The sequence below is a fragment of the Carassius gibelio genome, chromosome A6, assembly GCF_023724105.1.
Source record: "Carassius gibelio isolate Cgi1373 ecotype wild population from Czech Republic chromosome A6, carGib1.2-hapl.c, whole genome shotgun sequence".
In the NCBI taxonomy this organism is placed as follows: domain Eukaryota; kingdom Metazoa; phylum Chordata; class Actinopteri; order Cypriniformes; family Cyprinidae; genus Carassius; species Carassius gibelio.
In genome coordinates, this window is record NC_068376.1 from 9,890,607 (window position 1) to 9,915,459 (window position 24,853).

Here is a 24,853-nt window from a genome sequence, read left to right on the forward strand (position 1 = left end):
AGCATAAATACACAAATTAATTAAGCTGCTAACTTTTTTAACGTGATTAACACTCCCTCTGAGTCAGAATAAACCAATATCCCGGGGTAATCCATTTACTCAAACAGTACACTGAATGAAATGCTGTGAAGACCGAACTGAAGATGAACACTGAGCCGAGCCAGATAATGAACGAACACGCCCACTGCTGGAGCAGTTCTCGTTCTCGAGTCAAGAACCGGTTGCTTCGGTTTTCGGATCACCAGTACACTCAACCGAGAATCGTTTCTGTCGGACACGTCCGATTTGAGAACCAATGAGCTGATTCTCGTTCTCGAGTCAAGAACCGGTTGCTTCGGTTTTCGGATCACCAGTACACTCAACCGAGAATCGTTTCTGTCGGACGCGTCCGAATTGAGAACCGATGAACTGATGATACTGCGCATGCATGTAATTTTGTAAGTATTTTGTTAAACATCGGAAAGTGTGATAAAATAACTATATTTCATTTTGATTTTTTTATTATTATTTTTTTAGATTAATGTTTCCAATCTGTATATTGTATATAATGTATAGGCCAAATGGGTTTTCAGGGAAGTTGGACAATAATTAAGACTCTAAAGACTCTTATGTTTAATAGGAAATAAGGGATGATTTATGAGATATCTGTACTGTAATGATGACACATTCACAAATTGAGTTTGTAGTAAACAGAACATGAACACGAGTAGAGCAGCTGATGACACTGAACTGCAGCATGTGCCGGTTAGAGCGATTCTCGTTCTCGAGTCAAGAACCGGTTGCATCGGTTTTCGGATCATCAGTACACTCAACCGAGAATCGTTTCTGTCGGACGCGTCCGAATTGAGAACCGATGAACTGATGATACTGCGCATGCGCGATTCAGCGTGAAGCCAACTGACTCACAGCATGTCTGAACCGAAGGGATTCTTTTGGTGATTGATTCTGATTCTGTACTAGTAATGATATGAGGGCGGGTATTTCGAGGGCTTGGATGAAGGGTAATCTGGCGAAACGTAAGTTCATTTAAAACCCCTTACTAGTAACCCCCCTTTTTTGGCATGGAGACCGAAATTACATACCCAAAATAAAAAGGTTTCTGCTCATGATTCTTTCTGACTAGATACATAATCAACCTTTGTTCACAAAGCTGACACTTTAAAGTTTACTGTTCAGGAATCAGAATCACTCAGACTGTTATGATAATAGAGATATATAAGCTCAAACATAAAAACAAAAATAAAAATATTAAAAACATATGTTTTAAATGTATTTAAAAAATTGTTGATGTAGGAAATGAGTTTGAAAACACAGTGTAGCTAAGGCCACAAGTCTTCCAAGACTTCATAAAAAATTTCATAATCGAATCTGTAAAACTGTGAATTTTATGAAATATTTTCTAAGGCCATGTCATGTGTGTTTTTAGAGAAGGCTAATCAGATTGATTTATGGCCCTTGTCATCTCTGTAAGATCACACATGTAAACACTGCTGTGCTCTTTGTGTATGTTTCACTGTTGAAAGCTGCCCGATTCATTATTCTATTGTTCTCACCAAATGAGTCTTTCACACCTCCGCCAGGTATGACACATTATCCGCATTATTCTTTTATCATTATTCTTTTGTTTTTATTCCACCTTTATTAGCCTTGATTGTGGTTTTTCAGGCTTTACAAAGCAACAAAGCAGCGATCTCACTTCAGTCTCTCTTTGCATTTAGCCCTTATTTATCAAAAGTCTTACTATAAAAATACAACAAAACATTTTCTTACGACCTTACGTGAATTATTGAGACAAAAATGCATTATGAAGAAGAAAAGCACCTGCTATTAGTAGCATTGGTGCTAACGTTAGCATCAAGCTACATCTGACAATTTATGAAATTATTAGTACACTTTTACTCAAAACTCACTTTAAACCCCGATCGAGTGTTTATAATAACTTCCTTTAGCGATCAGGGGTGGAATTTGGTCGTTTACTGTTGTAAAAATATGTTATAGAGCTCGGGCGTAGATGTCATGGAATGGTGCATTGTGGGTAACGGCGGCCATTTTAGAGGCATCGCAAAGCAGGTTTGTAATAAGATAATAGCCAGTCTCCAGAAAAAGTTATAGAACGTGACAAAAAAAGTTGCCTATACCTATACGGACAAACTTAATAATGAAGCCAAACAACGCTACTTAAAAAAAAGAGGTTGTAGGCGGAATCGATCCCTATGAACACATGAAAGTTTACCAAGCCTCAGTTTCCCTGATAATTTCTCCTACCGGGTCTGCGGAGTGAGCGCTTACACCTCCGATCAATTTAAAAATGTCACTTTCACTTTTTAAAAAGTCACTGGAGGCTCACCTGCAGATCACAAATGGATCTGCAAATTAAACGTGGAGAAAACAATTTTTCTCACTAAGGAAATGTTAACATTAACCAAGCATCAGTGGTGACACATACACACACACTTATCAGATTCTGCGAGCTATGAAGCTTGTCTATGCGGGTTTGTTACACTTCAGGAGTAATTACTCACCTATCATACTTGCAAAAATCCACTGTTTTCCTCCGGTAGTTCTGTAATCCGGTATAATATTGACGAACATTCACCTCAGACACAACCCACCATTCACCAAAACAAGACGCTTAACTTCCTATTTTGAAGTTCGTTCCAGTTTTTTTATTTATTTTTTTAAACAAGTTGTTCAAATTTGTTAAATACAGTCAGCACAAAAATATCAAAAAGCAAATTAAGTTCAGGATTGGGTCAAAAGAAAATGTTTAAACAAAAAATACAGACACTAAACTGACTCCCTTACTGGCCAAAAACTAGAGAAAGCGTAATGTGTTTGTGTCTGAGTTTGTGTGTGTGTATGTGTGAGAGAGAGAGACCATACACAACATGTCTCACCATAACTATGTATTATAATATTATCGAAGGTGATGGTTTCCCTCCGTACAGCGGCGACCCAAGCCATCTGACGCCTCTTGGTGATTTCAGACACCTTGTGTTTTTTTTTCCAAGTAGGAAAATGTTGAAAACTAATATGATTCACGAGGCGTTTGCCCTGTCGATCATGAAACCGATTACAGCAGTTCACAATACAGCAATACTGAACCATTTCCCCAAAAATAATCAAAATTAATGACCAAATGACCAACGTTACCTAATGCCTACTATACAGTACATCTACTTCTGTACCGCGACTCCCACAATGCATTGCGACGTGACGCAACGATCCCGACCTCTATTTGTAGCCTTTTTCATCGCTGCACAAGTTAGCATTTCCGATGTACATTTTCGATTTTTTTTATAAAAACGCCCCAGATCTCAAGAAATTCTCATACCAAGCTTTACTATCGTAATCGCAGGTTTATTATTCGGATATTTTGTGTGTACAGAGGTGTTTCGGTGTTGTTTTGGCCAGATAACTACCAGGAAGTGTGCAGGAAGCATGTGACACGATGGGGCGGTGTCCAGATATGAAACTCTAAGATTGACGTTTGAAAGACCCAATCAGAGTCTGAGTCACACACCGCACGAGCTGTGACTACTGCACGCACACACAGATCGCTGGGAGAGGCTGTTTATCATCTGATCGCGTAAATCCGTGGAAAATGAATAGAAATGATGATTCTGTCTGAAGAAATATGAAGTAAACATCAGTAAATATATCCATATATCTCCGCAGATATGCATCTTTGGTCTGTAAATCCTTATTGACGCTGTTCAGTGAGTCTATGTGAACACAAATAAACCGCTTTTGACGTGACTGAATATGAGTGAGTTGTGAATTTCTATTCAAAATGTGGCATAATACGGATTTATTATTTTGCACTCCTGACATAAATCACTAAATATCTGTCACTGCAACAATGTTTTATCAAAATATTGGTCAAATATCGAAGCTTGAGTCTTTAAACTTTCCATTGATGCACAGTTTGTCCAGATGAAGTAAGACAGTGATGTTTAATGTGCTGTGAAAGTGAAACAATAATAAACTGGGGCCGTCAGCGATGTTTGCACGCAAAGGGGTTTTAATAACAAATACATCGCAATGGATTATGTTTAGTAAGTGGATCATGGTTTCTGCGCTGATGACACCTAATTTATTTACTTTATATCTTCAAGACTTAAATCCTCATATGCACATTATTGCTGTTACTGTATTTAGGTGTTGTTGCAAAACTCAAATGTAAACTTTTCATGATTATGAGGTTTTAACTGACTAAAGTTATGATTACTGACTTTATATATTTGAATGTTTGATAGACGTTACGCCATTACGCCGTTACGCCACGTCGAGCGTGAAAGAACCGATGAACCGGTTTTTTCAACCGTTTTATTGAATCGAACCGTCCGAAAGAACCGGTTCGCGGAAAAGAATCGAACTTCCCATCACTATGTAAGACAGCACAGCTCATTCACATTCAGCATAACATCCTATCATCACACACACACACACACACACACACACACACACACACACACAGGATAGTACTCATATTATTTGCAATTATTTACTTGTTGCAAACATGTTTAATGTAAATATCTAGTGGAGCAGATGTAATTCTACTACTACAGCTTTTGTGGCTAAGGAATATTTCTTGCCATAATTGTCAAATTTCACAAGATAAAGTCTATTTTCTTTTTAAATTGTAATTTCTTTAACATCTGTGAATAAGAGGATTCAAGGTGAAATTACTTCAGGTTAAATGTAATTTGTAGTTGATTTATGTTTATTTTGTTCTAACTTTGTAGCGTTTAATTGGCTAAATAATCTCTGATTTGGCTTCCTATTACCAATCATTTTACAGGATTGGGGCACTGAAGGTGGGTCCAGCACGACTCTGGCCCACCCCTAGCTCTGTTTATGATAATTACAGATTTTCCAGATGCTGACAGCTGACTTAAAAGCAGAAGGCTGTGATACAGAGGAGCTAAATTACCAGCGCCAAACAGTGTCCAGTTGAGACCCAAAAAAGTACTTGAAAAACACCTAAAATTATATGAATTCCAGAATTATTAGCATTTACAATATGCAATCAGACTTGCATAATAAGATAATGCCAGACCTGATGGTCCATGCTGTCTTAGCATGATTAGAGAATATTCCAATATAGCATCTTTTGTCCTTCAGTGGAAGCAAAATATGTCTTTTTCAAAGGCTATTTGCTTACATTTGTTAAGTGACAGAGAAATCTAGTAAATAAATTCTTGAATATTAATTATTGATCTTTATTGATATTTATTTACCTCATAACAAGTCTTTGCTTTAAATGTTCCAGTGGCTCAAGTGGTAGAGCATTGCATAGCAGTGCAAGGTCGTGGGTTTGATTCCCAGGGAAGACAGGTTAGGTAAAAACTATTAGCCTGAATGTACTGTAAGTTGCTTTGGATAAAATCATCTGCTAAATACATGTATTTAAATTTAAATGCTTCAAAATTGTGAAACTTTCTGTGTTGTCTATTCAATGTGACCTCAGATTTTTTAATTTATAAAAGTTAACTTAAAAAAAGTAATGCACTATAAAAACATACTTGCACAGTTTACAAAATAATAAAAAAGGCCTACATAAAAATAAAAACCTCACTAAAAAAACATATCTCAGAAAAGAGGTGGACAATTTTTTTTTATCTCAAAACATATCACAGGTTATGGTCACAATTTTACTGTACTGGTGACGAGATCCTTTAAATCTGTAACCACACTGGCTAAAGTGATTTAAGGAGCACAAACAACATGTAAAATATCTTCCAATAAAAAAGTACTGTATGTACTGTAATGTAATTGTGCCTTTAGGCTTTAATAAAAGCTGGCACATTTAACCTATAGAGGAACTGATCACAAATGGAACATATGTAAAAGTTGTTTTTAGATTACAGAGAATTTAGTTTTAGATTCAAGAACAGATCCAACAAAGAGATGCAGAGTTTAATTATCAATATTAAATGAGATTCAGTTATTATTGATGGTAATTTCATCTGGTACTGTTTAGTTCAGAACTCACTTCTAGATTTACAAATACTGACCTTTTTGAAGAAAAATCAGACAAAATTCTCTTTCAAAATCCACAAAAAAGATAGACAGTAGCAGAACATAAAAAAATAACAACTAGTGATTGAACCCACACAGATAAAGTACATGCTTTGAGAATGAGTATATTACTTTGAATGAGGCAACTTCCACTTTAAGACTTACCTATTTTCAAGCCCAATGGAAAATCTAATTCAAATTCAGTTCTGATTCCAACAAGTGTATATAGCACTGCTCACCATCGACTTTGCCAGTCTCTCTGTCTTTGATGTGAGATCATTGTGTCTAGTTCATTAATCTGAGTTGTTCTCTTTTGTGATTCACTCTGACCAAGTGTCACAGTCACCTCTCTCTCTGTTCCACAAACTTCTCTCTCAGTCATTCCAAAAATGCCATGAAGCTGTGCAGCAGCCAAATAAGGGAGCTTGAGCTGTAAACAAACCCTGGTTGCTATACTGTCCCAAAGCACCCCTCTGTCTCTGTCATAGGAATGCATATACACACAGACATCACACACACTTTAACTGGAACACAGAAATGGAAATGTGTAGAAAGAGGTTTGGGATTTAAACCAAGAAGTACAAAGTGTCCTTTAACTTTGGTAGTCTCAAATACTTGAGTACGTTGACTTGAATTGTACTGATGTTACATTTCAAAAGGATCTTGTGAATATACATAGTCACTGTGATTTTGCCAAGACATGTTCTTTTGTTGATTGTGGATAAACATTACTGTCCAAAAATATGGACTAAACTCAATCCCTATCCCTAAAATCATTGTGAAATGAAAGCTGATTAACAAGGTTGTAGAAGCACTTAACCCTGATCTTAAGCCTTAAACAGATATTTCCTTAAAAATTATCCCTCCATTCTGATTGGATAATTGGAATGTTGTTCCAGGATCAACAATGATGTACTTGGTGAAATCATGGTCACCGGAATACACACAAAGGTCCAGTGGCGTGTGTTGACAAATGTAACCACCCTCAACCATCCATTCTCAGATGAGCTTTATTCTGTTTAATAATAATGTACTTGAATGGATGCTGTGAGGCAAGAGTATCTGTCTATCTATCCATCTATCTTTCGACAAAGACATCACACAATTCGAGAATGTCAAATATGTTTTTATTGATAACTGTCCAAAGAACAAAAAATAAAATAAAAATGCTGCAATAACCAAAAGCAGGTCAGGTCAGGGGGTTCACCCTGAGCAAAACTTCTGAAACAGTGGCTGCACGGTTATTGTCCAGTTTCATCTTTGGCAGACAAAAGTCACCAAAGATCTGAAGATTGTCTACATAGTGCACTGCAGATATTTATGTATTGAAGAGCTTCATCACTTGTATTTGTAATCTCCTTAGGGCTTTGTGCCATTTTTCAATGTCCTTTCAATGTCAATAACGCACCACTCATTTCATATTGCCACTGTATGTGCATACAATTGTGTGTTTTGGGATGCCCACATCTCCTAGCCTTTCCCACCAGTCCTTCCTCTCAGAAGAGGACACTGAAGAGAAGAGTGTCAGTTTTCCACCACTCCCTGGGGCTGCCAACAGGGCCACTGATGCCTTCTATTTCTCTAGATGCTATTTAAAACTTTGAGTGGCAGGAGGCATGGGAAGGGCTCTATATGGCATACCACATGGGTTTAAAATAAAAACTGAGCAAAGGGAAAAGTGTCCTAATGACCTTAGACATCATTTTCTCACCTTGAAAATATATCTGAGGAAGTAAAAAAAAGTAATGAGTAATCCCATCAATGAGTCAAATCACTTTATTAAATCTGTAATATGCTGAATACCCTAAAGAACAATCATAATCCATGAAGCAGTGGTTCAAGTGGCATCCCTGGAGTCTTCAGTAGATTATTATTAGCAGTGAGACGAGAATCCATATATCCCATTTAGCCCTCCTTGTTCACTTAGCTGTTTATGCAATTCAGCAGGCTAGCAGAACAACTGTCACTGACCCCCTCCAGCTCCCTATATAAACTGCTTTCACCAAGAACATGAATATGTGACATGAACAATGACCATTACATTTTGACCCTGTTCCTGCCCCAAAATCAGTTGTTACAATAAAATCTCTGAATTGTCAAGATTCAGCTGACACAGATGTCTAATCACCAGCAAGAAAAAACACCAAGAATAGTGCCTCTCACCATCTTTAATGTCTTCAAATCTCCTGTTGAAGTTTTCATAAGAGTCCCAGCGGATCAGTGGATCTTGGGTGTTGTAGTCCACAGAGACACTAGGTCCATTCTGTAGATGATCCAACTCTTAGAGGCACAAACAAGAACTTCAGAGTTAAGGCCTTGAAATGTGCTCATCTCTTCTTTCAAGATCATATATCTTCTAGAAAATTAAAAGATTACAGATTTACAGTTTTGGTAATATAAGCTTACCTTTGATTTTTTCTGGACCAAAAGAAAAGATGAACTCAACCTTCCCATATTCAGGAAATCTCTCATCTGCTAAATTCCATATTTATGATTAGTCTGCATGCCATCTTATACATAATAAAAAATAAACATAAATTAGCAAAAGACAATTAACACACTAACCTTTAAATGTCTCATCGAGGTCATTTTTTGTGAAGACCAGTGCTAAATTGTGTAATGCACACGTGTGGAACTGCACTCTGAAGATCACATCCCTACTAGGGTTTTGATATCGCTTGTGATAACATTTCAGCTTCAAGATGGAGGATATGGAAAAAAGGGCAGATCAAAATGGATACGGGCTGGGAAGATATTATGCAAAAGACATTTTGCAGATTCTTGCTCCTCTATAATAATTTTGGTGTCAATATTTTTACCATTGTACTGTGTCAGTATTGTTCTTCCTACCAGGATATCTCCTTTTAGTAGCAGGCCAGGCTCAATGGTGATACAGATGCCTGTATGGCTGTCGCCTTGAACATTACTGTAAAACATAGAGAGGAGGGAAAAGGAAAGATGATGGATGGGGTTATTAAAGGCATACGTCAAGCTGTCTCAATTCTGAATTATACAGCCTATGCATATATGGAAGACTAGCTTATTAAAATATTATCATCTACTCAACTAGAACATAAAAATAACCATTTAATTTGCAACAGTGGAATGTCTTGTGTTACACAAGATATCAGGATATTAATGCCACAAAAGCACAGATGGAAAAAGAGATGGACAGAGAAGTGTTTGATGCCAGGGTGTCAGATGAGAAATTTATTTGAGAATACGTTTTGGCCAGGGTAGAAACTGTAAAGGATGTAATTCAATGACCCTTGTAAGTTAAATAAGAAAAAAAAAGAACTGCAGTTTTAGCATTGTCACTGTATCTGCCAGTCTACCATGAGGCCGATGACTGTAGTGTCATCTGCGAACTTCAGGAGTTTGACAGAGGGGTCTTTAGAGGTGCAGTCACTGGTGTACAGGGAGAAAAGCAGTGGGGAGAGAACACATCTCTGAGGGGCACCAGTGTTGATGGAGCAGCTGTTTGAGATTAATTTCCCCAGTCTCACAAGCTGTTGCCTATCTATCAGAAAGCTGGTTATCCACTGACAGATAGAGCTAAGGACAGAGAGCTGGGTCAATTTGATATAGAGGGTTGTTGGAATGATGGTGTTGAAAGCCGAACTAAAGTCCACAAACAGGATCCTCAAATAAGCCCCCGATTTGACCAGATGTTGCAGGATGAAGTGCAATCCCTGCATCATCCACTGGATCTGTTTGCATGGAAAACAAACTGCAGGGGGTTAAGTAAGGGTCCAGTGATGTCCTTCAGATAAGCCAGAACCAGTTTTTCAAATGACTTCATGACGACAGATATTAGAGCCACAGGTCTGTATTCCTGTTATCTTTGATTTCTTTGGGACGGGGATGATGTTGGAGTGTTTGAACCAGGAAGTGACTCCACACAACTCCAAAGATCTGTGAAAAGATGGGGGCCAGCTGGTCAGCACAGGTTTTCAGACAGGCTGGTGTCACACCATCTGGTGCCTCTCTTCTGCGCACACACACACTAAAAAACAAAAAAAAAACCTTGCAATCGCTTTCCTATGGGCACCTTTTTTATACAAAGTTTCACTTTCGTTTCCTTTATACCTAATCAATCTTCTGCACAGCGCCCAGGGCCGGCGCTCCGCACACGCACATCACGCACTGCGCGTAGGGCCCCAAGTGCTTTGCGGGGGCACCAAAAATCTGGGTCATGAAAAAAAAATCATCTCAATAGGCTGCTAGTATAAATAACAAATAAAATATTTCTAAAAGCATGTTAATATACAAAAGCAATACAAAAGTAATATAGGCCTAGACCAAATTAGTCGAGAAAAAGGTGAATCTCTGTGCCAGTCTCCCTCTGGTGCCTCCCCTTCCCCACCTCCCAGTGGTCTGTTCGATTATGCCTCAACCAATGTCAAATTTGGCAGACACCGACCTCAGACATGGCCTCGAAAAGGCACCAAGAGTCGGGGGTGGAAAAAATAAAAAAAGAAGAGATAGCAGGATGATGCTCGTGCGTCGCTTGCAGGTAAGACAATGTTTTAAATAAAAATGTTAGTTTTAAAAAGAACGGCGTTAGGTAACGACGTTATTTTTTCAGTAACTCGGTAATCTAACTAATTACTTTTCCCGTGGTTACAACGCCGTTAACATTACTGAACACCCTTTCTTACAAAGATAATACTTGAAGTGCATGATAAAACACTTGCTGTCTGTTGACGTGCAATAAATATTGAAAGTTATGTACCTGTCTGTTCTACTCTTTTCAACTGACTTGTGAAAACAGCAAAAAAAAAAAAAAAAGTACAAATTCTCTGACATGTAGCAAGAGTAGTTTTTTTTTACAGTAACACAAATAGTTACTTTTATTATAGAGTAATTCAGTTACTAACTCAGTTACTTTTTGTAACAAGTAGTGAGTAACTATAACTAATTACTTTTTTAAAGTAACATTCCCAACACTGCTGATAGCTGATTTTGCAGCTAGGAAATGTAGGCGTGTGGCACCCAAATGGCTAGCGCCGGCCCTGACAGCGCTATTGTCAGTATGCCATGGTAGGCGCACCTAAGAGCATGCTTTCTCCACCAGAACAGTCTTGCAGCACTTCTTCGTCTTCACAAAATCCTTGATACAACATCGCATCGATGACATTGTCTCATATGATGTCCATAAGTGTCTTCATATTGCGTTTTTTAGCTGATAACAGAAAATCAGTAAAACAATAACAATTGCACTTTTAAACATCTCCATAATTAGCCTGTTTTCGAACTTTCTGCTTGAGAAATTCTGTCCAATGAATTAGCACACATGTGGTTTTGTTTACAATTTCTGGATCACTTACAAAAAGGACAGTATAAAAGAGAACCACACCATAAAAATAACAAATAAAATAAATAAATAAAATAAATTCAACATTGTATTTGGTCCAGACCAAAGCAAGTGAACTAGTGGACTTTCCTGGTGTAAATACACCCTTAAACATTCTTCAAAGCAAGTTGAATGCGGCACTACAGATCACAAAGAACAGAATAAAACTGTTTTAATGTCAAATCATGTAAAGATTTATTTATTTTTTAATAATCTAACTGATTAAAATAACACATTAAAATAAACCTATGAACTCCATAAATTCAGTATTCTGTGAATGGATACAAAATAATTTGTATGTGTCATAAGTTATTCATTTGTAAAGATATTTTGTTATATATTGTTGTCACAAATTTGCTGTTAAATGCACAAAAAGAAGTTGCTGAATTTCTAATTGGATCTGTCTTTGTGTTTAAATAAGTAATTTTTAAATAAGTCTGCAGAGAATGGTGCAATGTCAAACTTAAGTGGTGGAATTTCTTTTGAAAAGCATTTACAGTCGCGGGACATTTAACAAATCAAAGATAATATCTCACTAGTGATGGGTGTTTTCCGTCTTTATTTCTGACAGTTCACGAGAAACGGGGTGGTGTTTTGCGTGATGTCGATCTGCGAATCCAGACTGAGCAGCAACCATAGACAGTAAAAGAAATGGACACAGTGACCCCTTTGGAACTCAATTGAGACGAGTGAAGCCCATTTTTAGCGTTTTTTAGCACTTCCGTTTCTGACGCGCAGACTCAAACTAAGCTGGATGACGTCAGCAACCTGTCTGACGGATGAAAATCTTCTAGTAGCTGTGCGTGCAAACTGCCATCATTAATCTTGCAGAGACGGTGAGCATGTGTGGGGAGTTCTTTGGCGTGAGTGAGCAGGAGTAAGTATTCTGATTAATTATTTTGTATAGTATTTTAAAATGTAACGCCAGTACGCCATATTAAGTTAATTGCCTGCGAGCTTCTCCTCCTGTCTGTATGGTAATTTCTCTACTGTGCGACAGAGAGTCGAGTGGTTATGACGCAATCGTTAGCCTATTTTTACAAAAACTGTTTCTACGGGGCCATAATGTAACATAGAAGGTAATGGAGCACTTTATACACTGTTGTGTATCTTTAGAAATAAATAATGGACAAATGGAGTCTTTAAACGCCTCAGATGTAAAGTTATTCGCTGTCAAAGTGACGCCAAAATGAATGTGATGTCAATGGGATGCTAAAGCAAGTGAAGTTCTGCTACAAGATGGTGGCACGCGGCCGACTTCAACTTCCGGTCGACTTCCTTGCCGCCTGGCAGCAACCTCCTGCTCTCACTCGTAAAGCCAACAAGGAAGTGACTAAAACTGCAATTCACCGACTGGCAACTAGAGGCTGGCTGCAAAAGGGAGTCAGCCTCATAGACTCCCAATATTAAAATGCCCAACTTTACAGCAGAAAAAAAAAACGTTTACAGCCTGGTTCAAAAAATTATTTTGGTCTATATAGCTAATTTTGCCCTTCATGACAACTGTGAGGGGAGTGCATTTTTTTTTTTTTTTATAACTCATCAGTTTAAATTATATACATACAGACGGTTGGTCTGGGAACGGCCCCAGGAACGCCCCATCACGTGATGTGAATTTAGCCCGTGGGGGAAAACATTGCCTTGGCAACAATTGAAATACACAGGACAATCATGCTGAAGAGTTGCTGTGTCGTTTTCTGTACCTCCAATAAACTAACAAATTATGAATTGAAGTTCTATATCCTTCCTAATAAACATACAGAACCGGAAAGGAGGAAAAAATGGCTACAAGCAATAAGTTGTGAGGATGATCAAGGGAAGTTATGGAATCCCAAGACTAAGCATGTGTATGTGTGCAGTTGGCATTACATCATAGGCATGCTACGTTAAAATTGTGTACATTATTAACGTTATCAAAACAGTGTAAGTTTGTTTCAGAAAGTGGCATGCATATATAATTAGCCTTATCATTCTACCTTAAGCAAAACTATGTAGCCTAGTGTCGAACCTAAACTCCCATGAAAACGCGTCTGCTAAGAGGTGTAGTCTATATTAGGGGTGTCACGATTCTCCAAATCCTCTATTCGATTGCATTTTCGATTCTAAGGTCACGGTTCGATTCGATTCTCACATTTATTCTTTTTAAAGCACAGATTGTCATTTTTCAAACTAGACTTTTATGTAATATAATATCTGACCTTTGTTTGCAATGTACCACATTACACTGTCAAATTTAAAACTTTTATTAACAACATAATGTAACAATAACTTATATCTTTAGTCAATTGAAAACTTAAAATAAACTGCCATCCAGTTTCTCTTTTGTAAGTGGAGTCACAAAAGATGACATTCAAGTTCATAACAAAACAAACAAAAACAATAAAAAATGACTAAACTAACCTTCAAATATTACTAGATTTATATATATATGTATGTATGTACAGTATGTGTGTGTGTGTGTGCATCATTACAGTCTGTTAAATATGTGTATCTCTTATTACAAGACTGCAATCACTAGCAATCAGAAAAATTCCAGTTAATCAAGTATCTACAAAAGATCTACTCTATAAACAATGCATTAAATTACATTAAAGACAAAAATAAATTAAACAAGCAAAATAAATGATTACTCGCATGTATCTGGTCCACTGATGAAGTCATGGGTCAAGTCAAGTGAATTATTAATTATTTTCTAACAGGCGTCGAATACTGACTTTAGGAAAAGGGGGATAACCAATGACATTTGAGATAACAACTAAAACAGCAAGCCCCGCCCCATGACTGACAAAAATAAAATTGTTCGCGCGAGCAGAGGTGAGATGATCGAGCGCGAGGATGTGGGGAATGAGCATGCGCGCGCGAGGGCTTTTATTGCGTGCAGAGTACATGTCACACGCGTGCGAGAGTTTGAAATGAGCTTGCGGGCTCCCGTTCCTTCGCATCCGATTCAGTTTTCCTCTCGCAGAAGCCATATAGCGCGCGCGCCAGCATCAGTTGAATGCTCGGTTATTTTTGGAATTGATTTGCCGTCATACAACATGGGGGCGTGGCAGCATCGACGATTCCATTTTTTAATTCGAAGTTTGAGACTGTGACTTAATTTCGATCGATTTCGATTTAAAATCGAAATCGTGACACCCCTGGTCTATATGATACGCCGTTACCCACTAGAAAAGGCCAAGGATTGTCTGTGTTTGCGAAGCGATTGAATCGCGGAATCCAGTCAAAAATGGAACTGGTTACATAAAGCAGAACGTCACAGAATTTGGCTATTTTTTTAATGGGCTGTACAATTAATCAAATATCGATATGGAGTCCATATTATGGACTAGTGTATATGAATATTAAAGTTAAGAGACTACAATTGCTCTACGCGTCTCTGGGAATGAGCACTCAATATGTGCATTTTTATCATTCAGATACACACGATGTTCAGGTGAATTGCCCCTGCTGACACTGCCATTGAGCTAAGTGGGCATGGCTTTAACAACCAGCTCCCGCCTTTTTGCCCATTTTCGATTGTCCGGGAGAGTCACACAGTGACGCACTGCCAAGATGGTGACGACCTGCTCTGCACACTTTGAGCTTCAAAAACTCTCCCAATGAGTCTACCGGTGACGTCAGGGACACTGCGTTCATGTTTTTATACAGTCTATGATCCACACACAATGGCTGGATTGCGTTTCTATTACACTGAGATCCAATCACAATGCGGCTTCGACTACTGCTGGACCAGGACATGATGATCGGATAACATTCAGATCAGTAGTGTTTACGCTTATCTTTTCAATGAATATGTAGACAACATCCAGATACAGGTTGCATATTAATGCCACGTGTGAACTCAGCCTTAAATACACAGAGCCAATAAGGTTAATGATGAACACCTGAACAGAATGACACAATCAACTCAGAAACCATGGCAACTAAGGATTGGTAGGAACTAGAACAGGATTGGGCAATTCCAGTCCTGGAGTGCCACTGTCCTGAAGAGTTAAGCTTCAACCCTAATCAAGCACAACTGCCTGTAGCTTTCTAGTGATCTTTATTAGCTTGTTCAGGTGTGTTTGATTAGGGTTGGAGCTAAACTCTGTAGGACAGTGGCCCTCCAGGACCGACGTTGCCCATCTCTGAACTAGAATGAAGGAAAAAGGACTTTTGAACAGAAACAAACTAAAAGTCCATGAAAATGAAGCTAGATGAAACAGTAGAATGTCCGTTACAACAATCAATATGTTATATACATTACATACAATGTATACAATAACGATAACAAGATCACAACTTCACTTTAGGCATTAAAATGATTCAGCAATCAAACTAGGAAGCAATTTACTTACTAAATTCCAGATGTGTATACAGGCTGCATTGCTTGATAGATTTTGAGGAAGGGTCGGCAACCTGACATGGTTAGATATATTACAGTACATCACTGATTTTACAGTTGCTTGCACTCAGAATATTATAATAAACATAGACATCAAATTGCGCTCATGAATTGAATGTGTAGCAGTGTGTGCACCCACCTCCTTTAGACTCGAAATTAGGTATGCCATGCATGATGACATGGTGAAGGAACAGGGGTTTGTTGTTGATTTTTATGTGGCCAGAAAGGAGACCAACGAAGTAATGCACATATCTATACACAGCATTATGGAAGGGAAAGATGAAAAAAAAAAAATATATATATAAAAATGCAATAACAATTTTTAATATTTTAGCCATTAAGAGAAAATATTTGCATATGATATATATGTTACTCTTACCTAAACTTCAAATCAACATAAAATGTATTAATATGTCACATATTTTAGAGAATGGTATTATTAATCATTATTCATACTACAGTAGTTGAAACTTCATGACATCATGACTAGTTTTAACTCTAATTATCAGGAACATCTTTTTATGTTCCACTACAAATCCAGTTTTAGCACATGTACTTTGGTAGCACCTGCTGGTTCAATCCCCGAAACGCAAACACATCGACTCAGTTCAGACTTTGCAATAAGAAAAGATGTGATTTACAGATATCTAAAGCAAAATGTTTCATTTCTCTCAAAGAAGATGAAGATGAAGAAGAAGAAAAACAAAAACAAATAATTGTCAGTGTGGTTCTGCAGGCAATATTGATTCCAGGAACAGTATGTAAAAGTCTGCATGAATATTTTGGTGTAGAGTCAAAATGGGCATTTGTGGTGCATTGCTGACCTCCTCTGGGAAGGCTGGACTGTGGGCATGGCTTTATCTTCATAAAAACGCTTCATGGCAAACCTGTCCAGTGCCTGGTCAGCACTGAAAATATGAATGCCAAATATAAACACTTAAACAAATACATGGTACTCTCTAATGTATCTTAAATACACCACATTTCATACAGACAAATCCTACCTGGCTGATAAGGTACTGTAGTGCATATAGGCACCCACCACAACACCAGTTCTCCCCCAGTTTCCCTTCAAGAAATATTGCCAAATTATCAAGGAGAACATGCAAAATTACAACAAAGTAGGCACTGTCATTTTGGCATTTCAGCCAGGTTATATGTTTACTATGTCCTATTTCTTAAAGGGTTTGTTCACCCAAAAAGGAACATTAGCCCATAAATTACTAACCTTGAAGTCATCCTAGGTGCATATGACTTTCTTCTTTCATATGTATCAAGTCAGAGTTATTTAAAAAATTATAAGTTGTTTGATGCAACTCTGCGGGTGTTGCACTCCATCGGTCCATGAGAAGTTTAATAGAAATCACATCCATTAAAGAGTGTCTCACACAGCTCCGGTGGGTGAACAAATGTTTTCCATAGTGAATTGATGTGTTTTTGTAAGAAAAATATCCATGTTCAAAACGAAATAATCACATTAATCTAGCTTGCGCTTACTTTTGTAAAATGGAAGCAGTTCCGTGGAATGACATATGAGGTCAGCGTTGCGCATGCACCGTTGAGTCTCGTTAAAACCAACGTTTGTCAACAGGAGCAAAGGAAAACCAGTCTCCTCTTGGCTAATATCAAAATCCTCCTATATTCTTCTTTACAAATCCTCGTTTTGTACTTCTAATTAGTGACCGTTGTTTTGTTCTGATCTCTCCGCTGCGTTTCCGTATGTGTCACTTCTGATGGCGCATGCGCAAAGCTGACCTCGTATGTCATTCCCCCGGAACTGCTTCGTTTACAGCTGTGAGCGCAAGCTAGATTAAAGTGATAACGGATTGAATATGTACATTTTTCTTTGCCTTTGTTCACCCCCCGGAGCCATGTGAGACAATTTTTTTTTAATGGATGAGCTTTTTATTAAACTTCTCATGGAACGATGGAGTGTATCACCTGCTGAGTTGCATCCAACAGCTTGAAAGATCAAAGACAAAATAACTCCAACCGAATTCTTCTGAAAGAAGAAAGTCATATACACCTAAGATGACTTCAGGTTGAGTAATTTATGGCTTAATTTACATTTTTGGCTGAACTACCCCTTTAATGTTGGCTAGGCTTGAGATGCCTGTACAAAGACAATTATTTTTGTCTCAAAAAATGTCGTCTTTTGGGTTCTGCGGAGGACAGAAAAGCAAACAGGTTAAGGATGAGTAAATTATGATGCATTTTTTTATTTAATTTTGGTGAACTATTCCCTTGATATTAAGTGCTTTGAATGGACCTGGTTTTCCCATTCACCTGAATGGTTGTTGCTTGTCAGGCCCAAATGACAATATCTGAAATATGTTGTCTTGGCTTGTTGGACCACAGGGTATTTTGTGCCAATCACATGAGCCATTCATGCAGGATAAGATGCAAATGAATTATGTAATTTTCCTACTTCTATACCTAACTAGAAAGCCGGTGTGTAAAAAAACAGTTCTCTGATTAGACAGATGATAAGACAGACAAGTATCTTTCTGTATGTCCAATTATATTGAATATCAACCTTTTCATTGTAAATTCAGTTCTAATTGTACAACATGTAAAAAAATGATACAATCAACAAATCATGGCAACTGTTATGTGAGATTCAACTTATTATAAAATCAGTTAAATATAATCTAAATTGAAAGGCCAATGGGATTCAATTTAAGGCAGCAAATGATTTTTATAACAGTGACAGCATGTCAGACCAGTCATGCAAGACAAAGGAGTTGGAGATTGGGTGCCCAAGGCCAGACGTGATATGATGTTTACCTTGTTGTGAAGTACCACCACATTGTGAGGGTCTGCATTAAGCCAGGTGTCTATCGATTTACAGATACTGCAAATTTTGTCTAGAGCAGGAGCATGATGATCGGGCCATCCAAAGTCCAGCACCTGTCATAAATGCACACATGAATCAACTTTAAGACCACAAGCTGACAGGAACAAACAAACAAACAAACAAACAAAAAAACAAACTCACCCTTGGGTTCTGCTTGGTGATGTCATGCCTCCATTCACTGAGATTAAGCAGCTGAAATTGGAAACAAAATGTTCAAAGATTACTTGCTCATAGTCATAGATATACATCCTCCCTTAAACTTATCCTGATTCCAAACCTGTATACATTCTCTTCTTCAGCAAAAGGGTCATAGCATTAACATTACCTGATAAAATTAAATATGCAAGAACACCGCACTCAATCAAGGACTTGAAATTACTGAATGAATGACGCAAGGAAATAATGCCTAAAATGGATGTGCACAGTTTAATGTTGTTAAACTAAAAGTATATAGAAAACTATCTGTTAACATATCCACAACATATGCAACAACTGTAATTAGAGTGCATAGTTTCAAGTCTAAGCATAAGACTAATTAAATAAGTCTAAATTAACCAAGCACAATAATTTACATAGAGATTCCCTAACATCCTCACAGAAGGAGTGTCACTTCAGATCACATTATGACTAATTAATATTCATACAGAGAAAACCCTAGTTCACCATAAATAATCCACTAGAACATTTTTGAAAGATTCTTTTGGAGCTGTCAGTTGCTGTAAAATTTTGAGGATACTTACTAGATAGTGCTGCTGGTGTTTAGAACGGAGCATGCTAGTCACCTCCCTCAGGTGTACACTGTATCTATGTTCCTCTGTTGCACCAGGGAAGGACAGGGCAATGATGCGTTCTGTGATGTAGACCAGGTCCACCTCATTACTTTCCTCCATTTTCTCCATCAGACTTAGGGTCCTTAGATGGAAGACAAGTAACAAATGCTAGACACTAAATAAAAGATACAGGTAACTTATTTCAACAATATGTTCTTCTGAATATATGTATATATTTTTTGATTGTAACTAAGTGTTCAGATGATAGTGGAATTGATACAGTATCAGACATAGCTTATTATTGCAAAAGCACACACGCCAAACACATATGGAATCATCTCGTTTAGTCACAAAGAAACAAAACTTTTACTGATTGATCTTATGAAATATTTGCTATAATGTGATCCAAGCCAAAATACAAATATCCAGATCATAATAGCACTCTACTAGCCAGCAGTCAATAGCATCCAATGCACTGATAAAATGATTTATAGAAATTATTTGTCTAAAGATCTCCAGGATGTGATGTCAGTGTATAAATAGCATGCATACCTGGATGGTCTTCGTTTCGAGTCCATATTGGGAGACTTTGTAGAACCCTAGTTATAGAGGATATAGAGACAGAAACACACATACACACACCCACACACAATCTATTTTAACATCTGTAATTTTCCCTTCATACATATTTAAAAAAATCTAATAAATATAACAGATATAACCAATTCTTTTTTCAGATGTGGTCTGTAATGATTCTTTGCCACACTGTTTACATTACCAAAGGACATTTGGAGAACATATGCAAAACTTAATCAATTTTCATTGCTATAACTCTAAAAACCAAAACTAAAGGGGCACAATAACATATTTTAAAGAAAACCTCAAACCTTTTGCAAACTTTTACCACCAAATACTGTATACAACTGAATAATAATAACCACTGTATGTGATAGTCAAAGTTATGCTTTTGCTAAAAACTTTGGAACTGTGTGCTGAAATCCAAATAATTTTCCCACTAAAACAACAACAACTACACTGGTAACACTTTAGAATAAGGTTCCATTAGTTAATGTTAGTTAACTACTTTCGTTAACATGAACTATGCAAGAACAATCCTTCTACAGCATTTATAAGTCTTAGTTCATGTTAATTTCAACATTTACTAATGCATTATTTAAATCAAAAGTTGTGCTTGTTAACATTAGTTAATGCACTGTGAATTACCATGAACTAACAATGAATAACTGTATTTTCATTAACTAACATTAACGAAGATGAATAAATACAGTAATAAATGTATTATTCATTGTTTGTTCATGTTAATTAATACATTAACTAACATTAACTAATGGAACCTTATTCTAAAGTGTTACCACAACACTTTTTTTAGTCTTTGGCCAAATTGTCTGATTCTTACCTGATTGTAGTTAGTAGTAGTTGCTGTAGTAGTTGTGGTTGCTGTAGATTCACAGGCTGTGGATACCTGCAGATATAAAGAGAAGATAAAGGGAGAAACAAATTGACTGAATGCTGCAGTTATATTTTTTTAACAGCTTTCCTTGCTCTACCTTGTCTGATAGAATTGTGAAAAACTAATTTGTACTTAGAAATTTCAGTTACACAGATATACAAGGGCTAATTCAACATTAAACATCAAATGTGTCCAATTTCAGTACTGTATAGCCACAAATATTCCACTTTTTTTTTTTTTTACATTGACACATTGTTGTGTGTGGTAAACTGAGACACTGTCTGTAGTGTGAAGGAAACATTTTCTTAATCTTTAATTACTTAACCCAATGAGAAGTGCTGATCAGAATATTAAATAATATTGTTTTTATTAAATAAATGAATATTTAACACTAAAAAGACAACAACATTATTTTTCTTCTGTGAATGAGAATGACAATCTGTGAACACATGCTAGCTCATCCAACAATGAAAATTCTTTCTTCATTTACTCACCCTCAAGTTTTTCTAAAGAAGATTATATTTTAAAGAATGCTGGTAAGCCAAATCAGTTGACAATGAATTCCAAAGTAGGGCGAAAAAAAACAAATTCTTCAAAATATTGTATCTTCTTTTTGTGTAACCTCGCTTGTTGAACTATGACACAGACAACTGTTTGTAATGATGGGTTTTATTTTATCAACAAGAATAAAAACTAAATCTGAATTAAACCTTGTGCACCAATAATTCACTAATAATGTATATTAAAGAACAAAATTCTTAAATAATACAATTGTTTTAAATAATATAATCATAGTCAATAAGGTTGGGGACTGATAAATTTGAGATGGGAACGTGTTTTAATATGAATAAGTGCTAAACTGCTCATTGCCTCATTTAATCATCAGTATGAACTATAAGTGCATAAATCAAACTCACTAAGTCTACAAACAGTTTCTTTTCCAAACACAATTTCATCCTTGTATGTGGTTACAGAAAAATCATATAGACCACTGAATTTTCTCCAAAGCTTCTTAGTCCTGTCCAGTGCTTGAAGTGGGGTGAAAAAAGTGCCAAGGTCATGGGTTCGATTGCCAGGGGAAGCACAAACCGATAAAAAAACTGATGTGTTCCTTGAATGCAATGCAAGTTGCTGTGGTTATCAAATGCATTAATGTATATTGATTACGTCCTGTCATTAAAGTACAAATATAGCTCATAAACAAACATTTAATGGCAAACTGGTGCCATTTAAAAAAAAAAAAAAAAGGTTAATGGGAATGGAGTCCAGAGAGAACCAAGACAAAACTTCCCTGTCCCTGCAAACCACATATGCAAGTTTGTGTTTGTATGTGTGTGCTTTCTTATAGGATGTTATATATTATACATAATATTATTATTCTTTTTATTACTATTATTGCCTATGAGCTGTCATTATCTTGCTGTCTTAAACTTTTATCAGCTTTCTGAAGTTACTGCATATGTCAAGTCGCATGTCAATGGAGGTTGACAGTTTATTCAAAACAAATTAGATGTCCCTAGAGGTCCCTTTTCTAGAAGTCACTGCACATGTGGATGGCACATAATAGTTATCTTTACCAAAGAAAATAATTGTTGCACATATTTCTTTAATCACAGGAGGGAGTTAGAACCCATGGTGAATGACCAGAAAAATAAGTTACGGGCCTTTGTCCGATTCTGGACTGGGGCAGAGAGGCTGGGTGTTCAAGGTATAGGCATTAAAGCTGCGGTAGGGAACTTTTGACGCTCTAGCGGTTAATAAACAGAACTGCTTGCGTCTTGCGGAAGAACATCGTAGCCGGAACTACTTCTATCTGTTTATGTCTATGAAGAATCACAAAGGTACTGGGTTACTCCGCCGCGGTATCCCCGAAGCAATCTAAAATAGTCCGAATATAAACACTTATTATAGGTGCACCCTAGTGATTCAGGACAAGCCAAAAACACGGTTTGGAAAATGGATTCATGGTGTACTCGCTTATTATATACATTTTTCTACATTTTGAACACAGACAAAGTTACGGACCGCAGCTCTGATTGGTTGTTTTTTACCGGGAGTTTCTGCAAATGGCAATAGGACCACTGGGAGGAGCCAGAGGAGCTTGATTTTTTACACAGATTATCTGTGTCATATTCTACTGTCAGGACATAATGACAGGTTTAATAAATATGTAAAAAATATTTTTTTTGCAAAAGTTCCCTACAGCACCTTTAAGGTAATTTTTAATCGTTGTCTGGATGAACCCCTATCGCAGTGGGATATGGAACTGATGAAGTGTCTGGATTTCTGGAACTTCTCCAGATATTTGCAGCTCCAGAAGGAGGGTAAAGTTAATCACCATCACCAGAGTCCATCTGCAAGGACCGTCCCTCCCATACTTCACTCATCTAATCAAGCCCAGCACTATCATATATTCATCTATATCATCTATAGCTGTCATCCATTCCCACACTAAAGCGGAGGAAGAGAAGGAAGTGGGCAGCAAAGTCGACTTCGGTGATCTCAAGTCAGGTGGTCCTGGATGACCTGACACCGATGGTCCAGGGTCTGGTGGTTCTGGAGGACCCAACTCTGGTGGTCTCGAGGCCGGTGGTCCTGGAGGACCCGACTCAGGTGGTCCCAAGTCCGGTGGTCTTGGAGGACCCAACCCTGGTGGTAACTGAATTTACTGAACAGTCCACACTTTTTGTCTCTCCCAGGAACCTTGCCCTGCTGGTTCCTTCCAGGATCTTTGCTTTGTTGACCCAGGAGCCTTAGAGGTTGTTCCAGTCAGGGAATCTTCAGAGTCCAATCCAGAACCCGGTGCCCTCAAACTCTCGAGTCATCCCGTGTCACAACCATGCAGCCTGATTCCCAATGACAGAAGCCCCACATGGATTGTGGCTCCTCCTGGTTTGAAAATACAGCCTAGGATGTACTGACATCCATGAATTTTACGTGTTGTTTTTTTTTTTTTTTTTTTTTCTTTCGTTTTTGGTACAACACTGAATGAGTGACAGGAAGCAAAGTAAAATGGGATTTCAGGTTGTTAAATGAAGGTAGCTTTCCCTTTTTCTGATTCACAACTGTGTTCAGATTTATCAAGGTTTGATATTATTGATGGATTTTGTGTGCGTGTCGGAACTCTATCCAGTTCAAATATGTTGAATGGAGAAAAACATTTGACAGCTGCAGCAGAAGGGAAGATTTTCATATTACATTTCAATGTTCCTCTCATAATACATTACACAAGCTTTTGCACTAGTGGATGGATTGCATGGACAACTTAAAAGTTTACAAAAGCCTTATTCTTCACCTACTGTTTTTACTAGATACAAGTCTGCTATTTTTAAACAATTCATTGAAAAAATTAACACAGCAAATAACACATTATATTAACAATTTACTCAAAACAAAGACATACCAATAAAACACACTAGACATTAAAATATTTTATTATTGCCTTAAAATAAAATGTGTGTTGAGTATCATGACAAGAACACGTTCATAATACAAACACTTCACATCTACCAAATCTATAATATTAATCTATCAAATGTTCATTTTCAAGGATTTCTAAAATATGTCCATATTCCTGGTAGCACTGCTCCTTTTTCCATGTAGAACAATCTTTCTGATAAAGAATATATGCGCACCTCTCTTTCTCTATACACAACAACAGCTGACCAATATTTATGACATGTTTATAATACTCAGTGGTGCATGTGACAATAGGGCTGCAACAAACAATTATTTTGATAATCTATTAATCTAACGATAATTATAACGATTAATCGACGAATCATCGATTATTTCACTGATTAATCAGTAGAATTTAATTGATTATTCAGCTCTTGCAATTAGTTAAAAATACTCGAATACAAAAATATGTATAATAAAACTATGTTTTATTGTCGTCACTGTCGATAATGTCGACTAATCGTTTCAGCCCTATGTGAAAATGAACTGTAGTGGGGCCCCATACAGCTTGACTTCATACAGATCTCTA

At 37.2% G+C, this 24,853-nt stretch overlaps 1 protein-coding gene across 4 annotated transcripts in view; it reads right to left on the reverse strand.

The window, feature by feature from the left end:
• LOC128015449 (tensin-1-like) overlaps window positions 1-24,853 on the reverse strand; it is a 106,898-nt gene that overhangs the window by 13,943 nt on the left and 68,102 nt on the right. For all 4 annotated transcript variants that reach the window (XM_052599278.1, XM_052599280.1, XM_052599279.1 and 1 more), the window contains exons 4-16: window positions 20,812-20,877; window positions 19,947-19,993; window positions 19,365-19,536; window positions 18,766-18,816; window positions 18,555-18,677; window positions 16,772-16,836; window positions 16,592-16,675; window positions 15,907-16,019; window positions 15,721-15,781; window positions 8,875-8,950; window positions 8,590-8,719; window positions 8,431-8,496; window positions 8,188-8,304 (exon numbers count right to left, since the gene is read on the reverse strand). In XM_052599278.1, coding sequence (XP_052455238.1) covers window positions 8,188-8,304; window positions 8,431-8,496; window positions 8,590-8,719; window positions 8,875-8,950; window positions 15,721-15,781; window positions 15,907-16,019; window positions 16,592-16,675; window positions 16,772-16,836; window positions 18,555-18,677; window positions 18,766-18,816; window positions 19,365-19,536; window positions 19,947-19,993; window positions 20,812-20,877 — 1,171 coding nt within the window. The remainder of the gene's footprint in view (window positions 1-8,187; window positions 8,305-8,430; window positions 8,497-8,589; window positions 8,720-8,874; window positions 8,951-15,720; window positions 15,782-15,906; window positions 16,020-16,591; window positions 16,676-16,771; window positions 16,837-18,554; window positions 18,678-18,765; window positions 18,817-19,364; window positions 19,537-19,946; window positions 19,994-20,811; window positions 20,878-24,853) is intronic.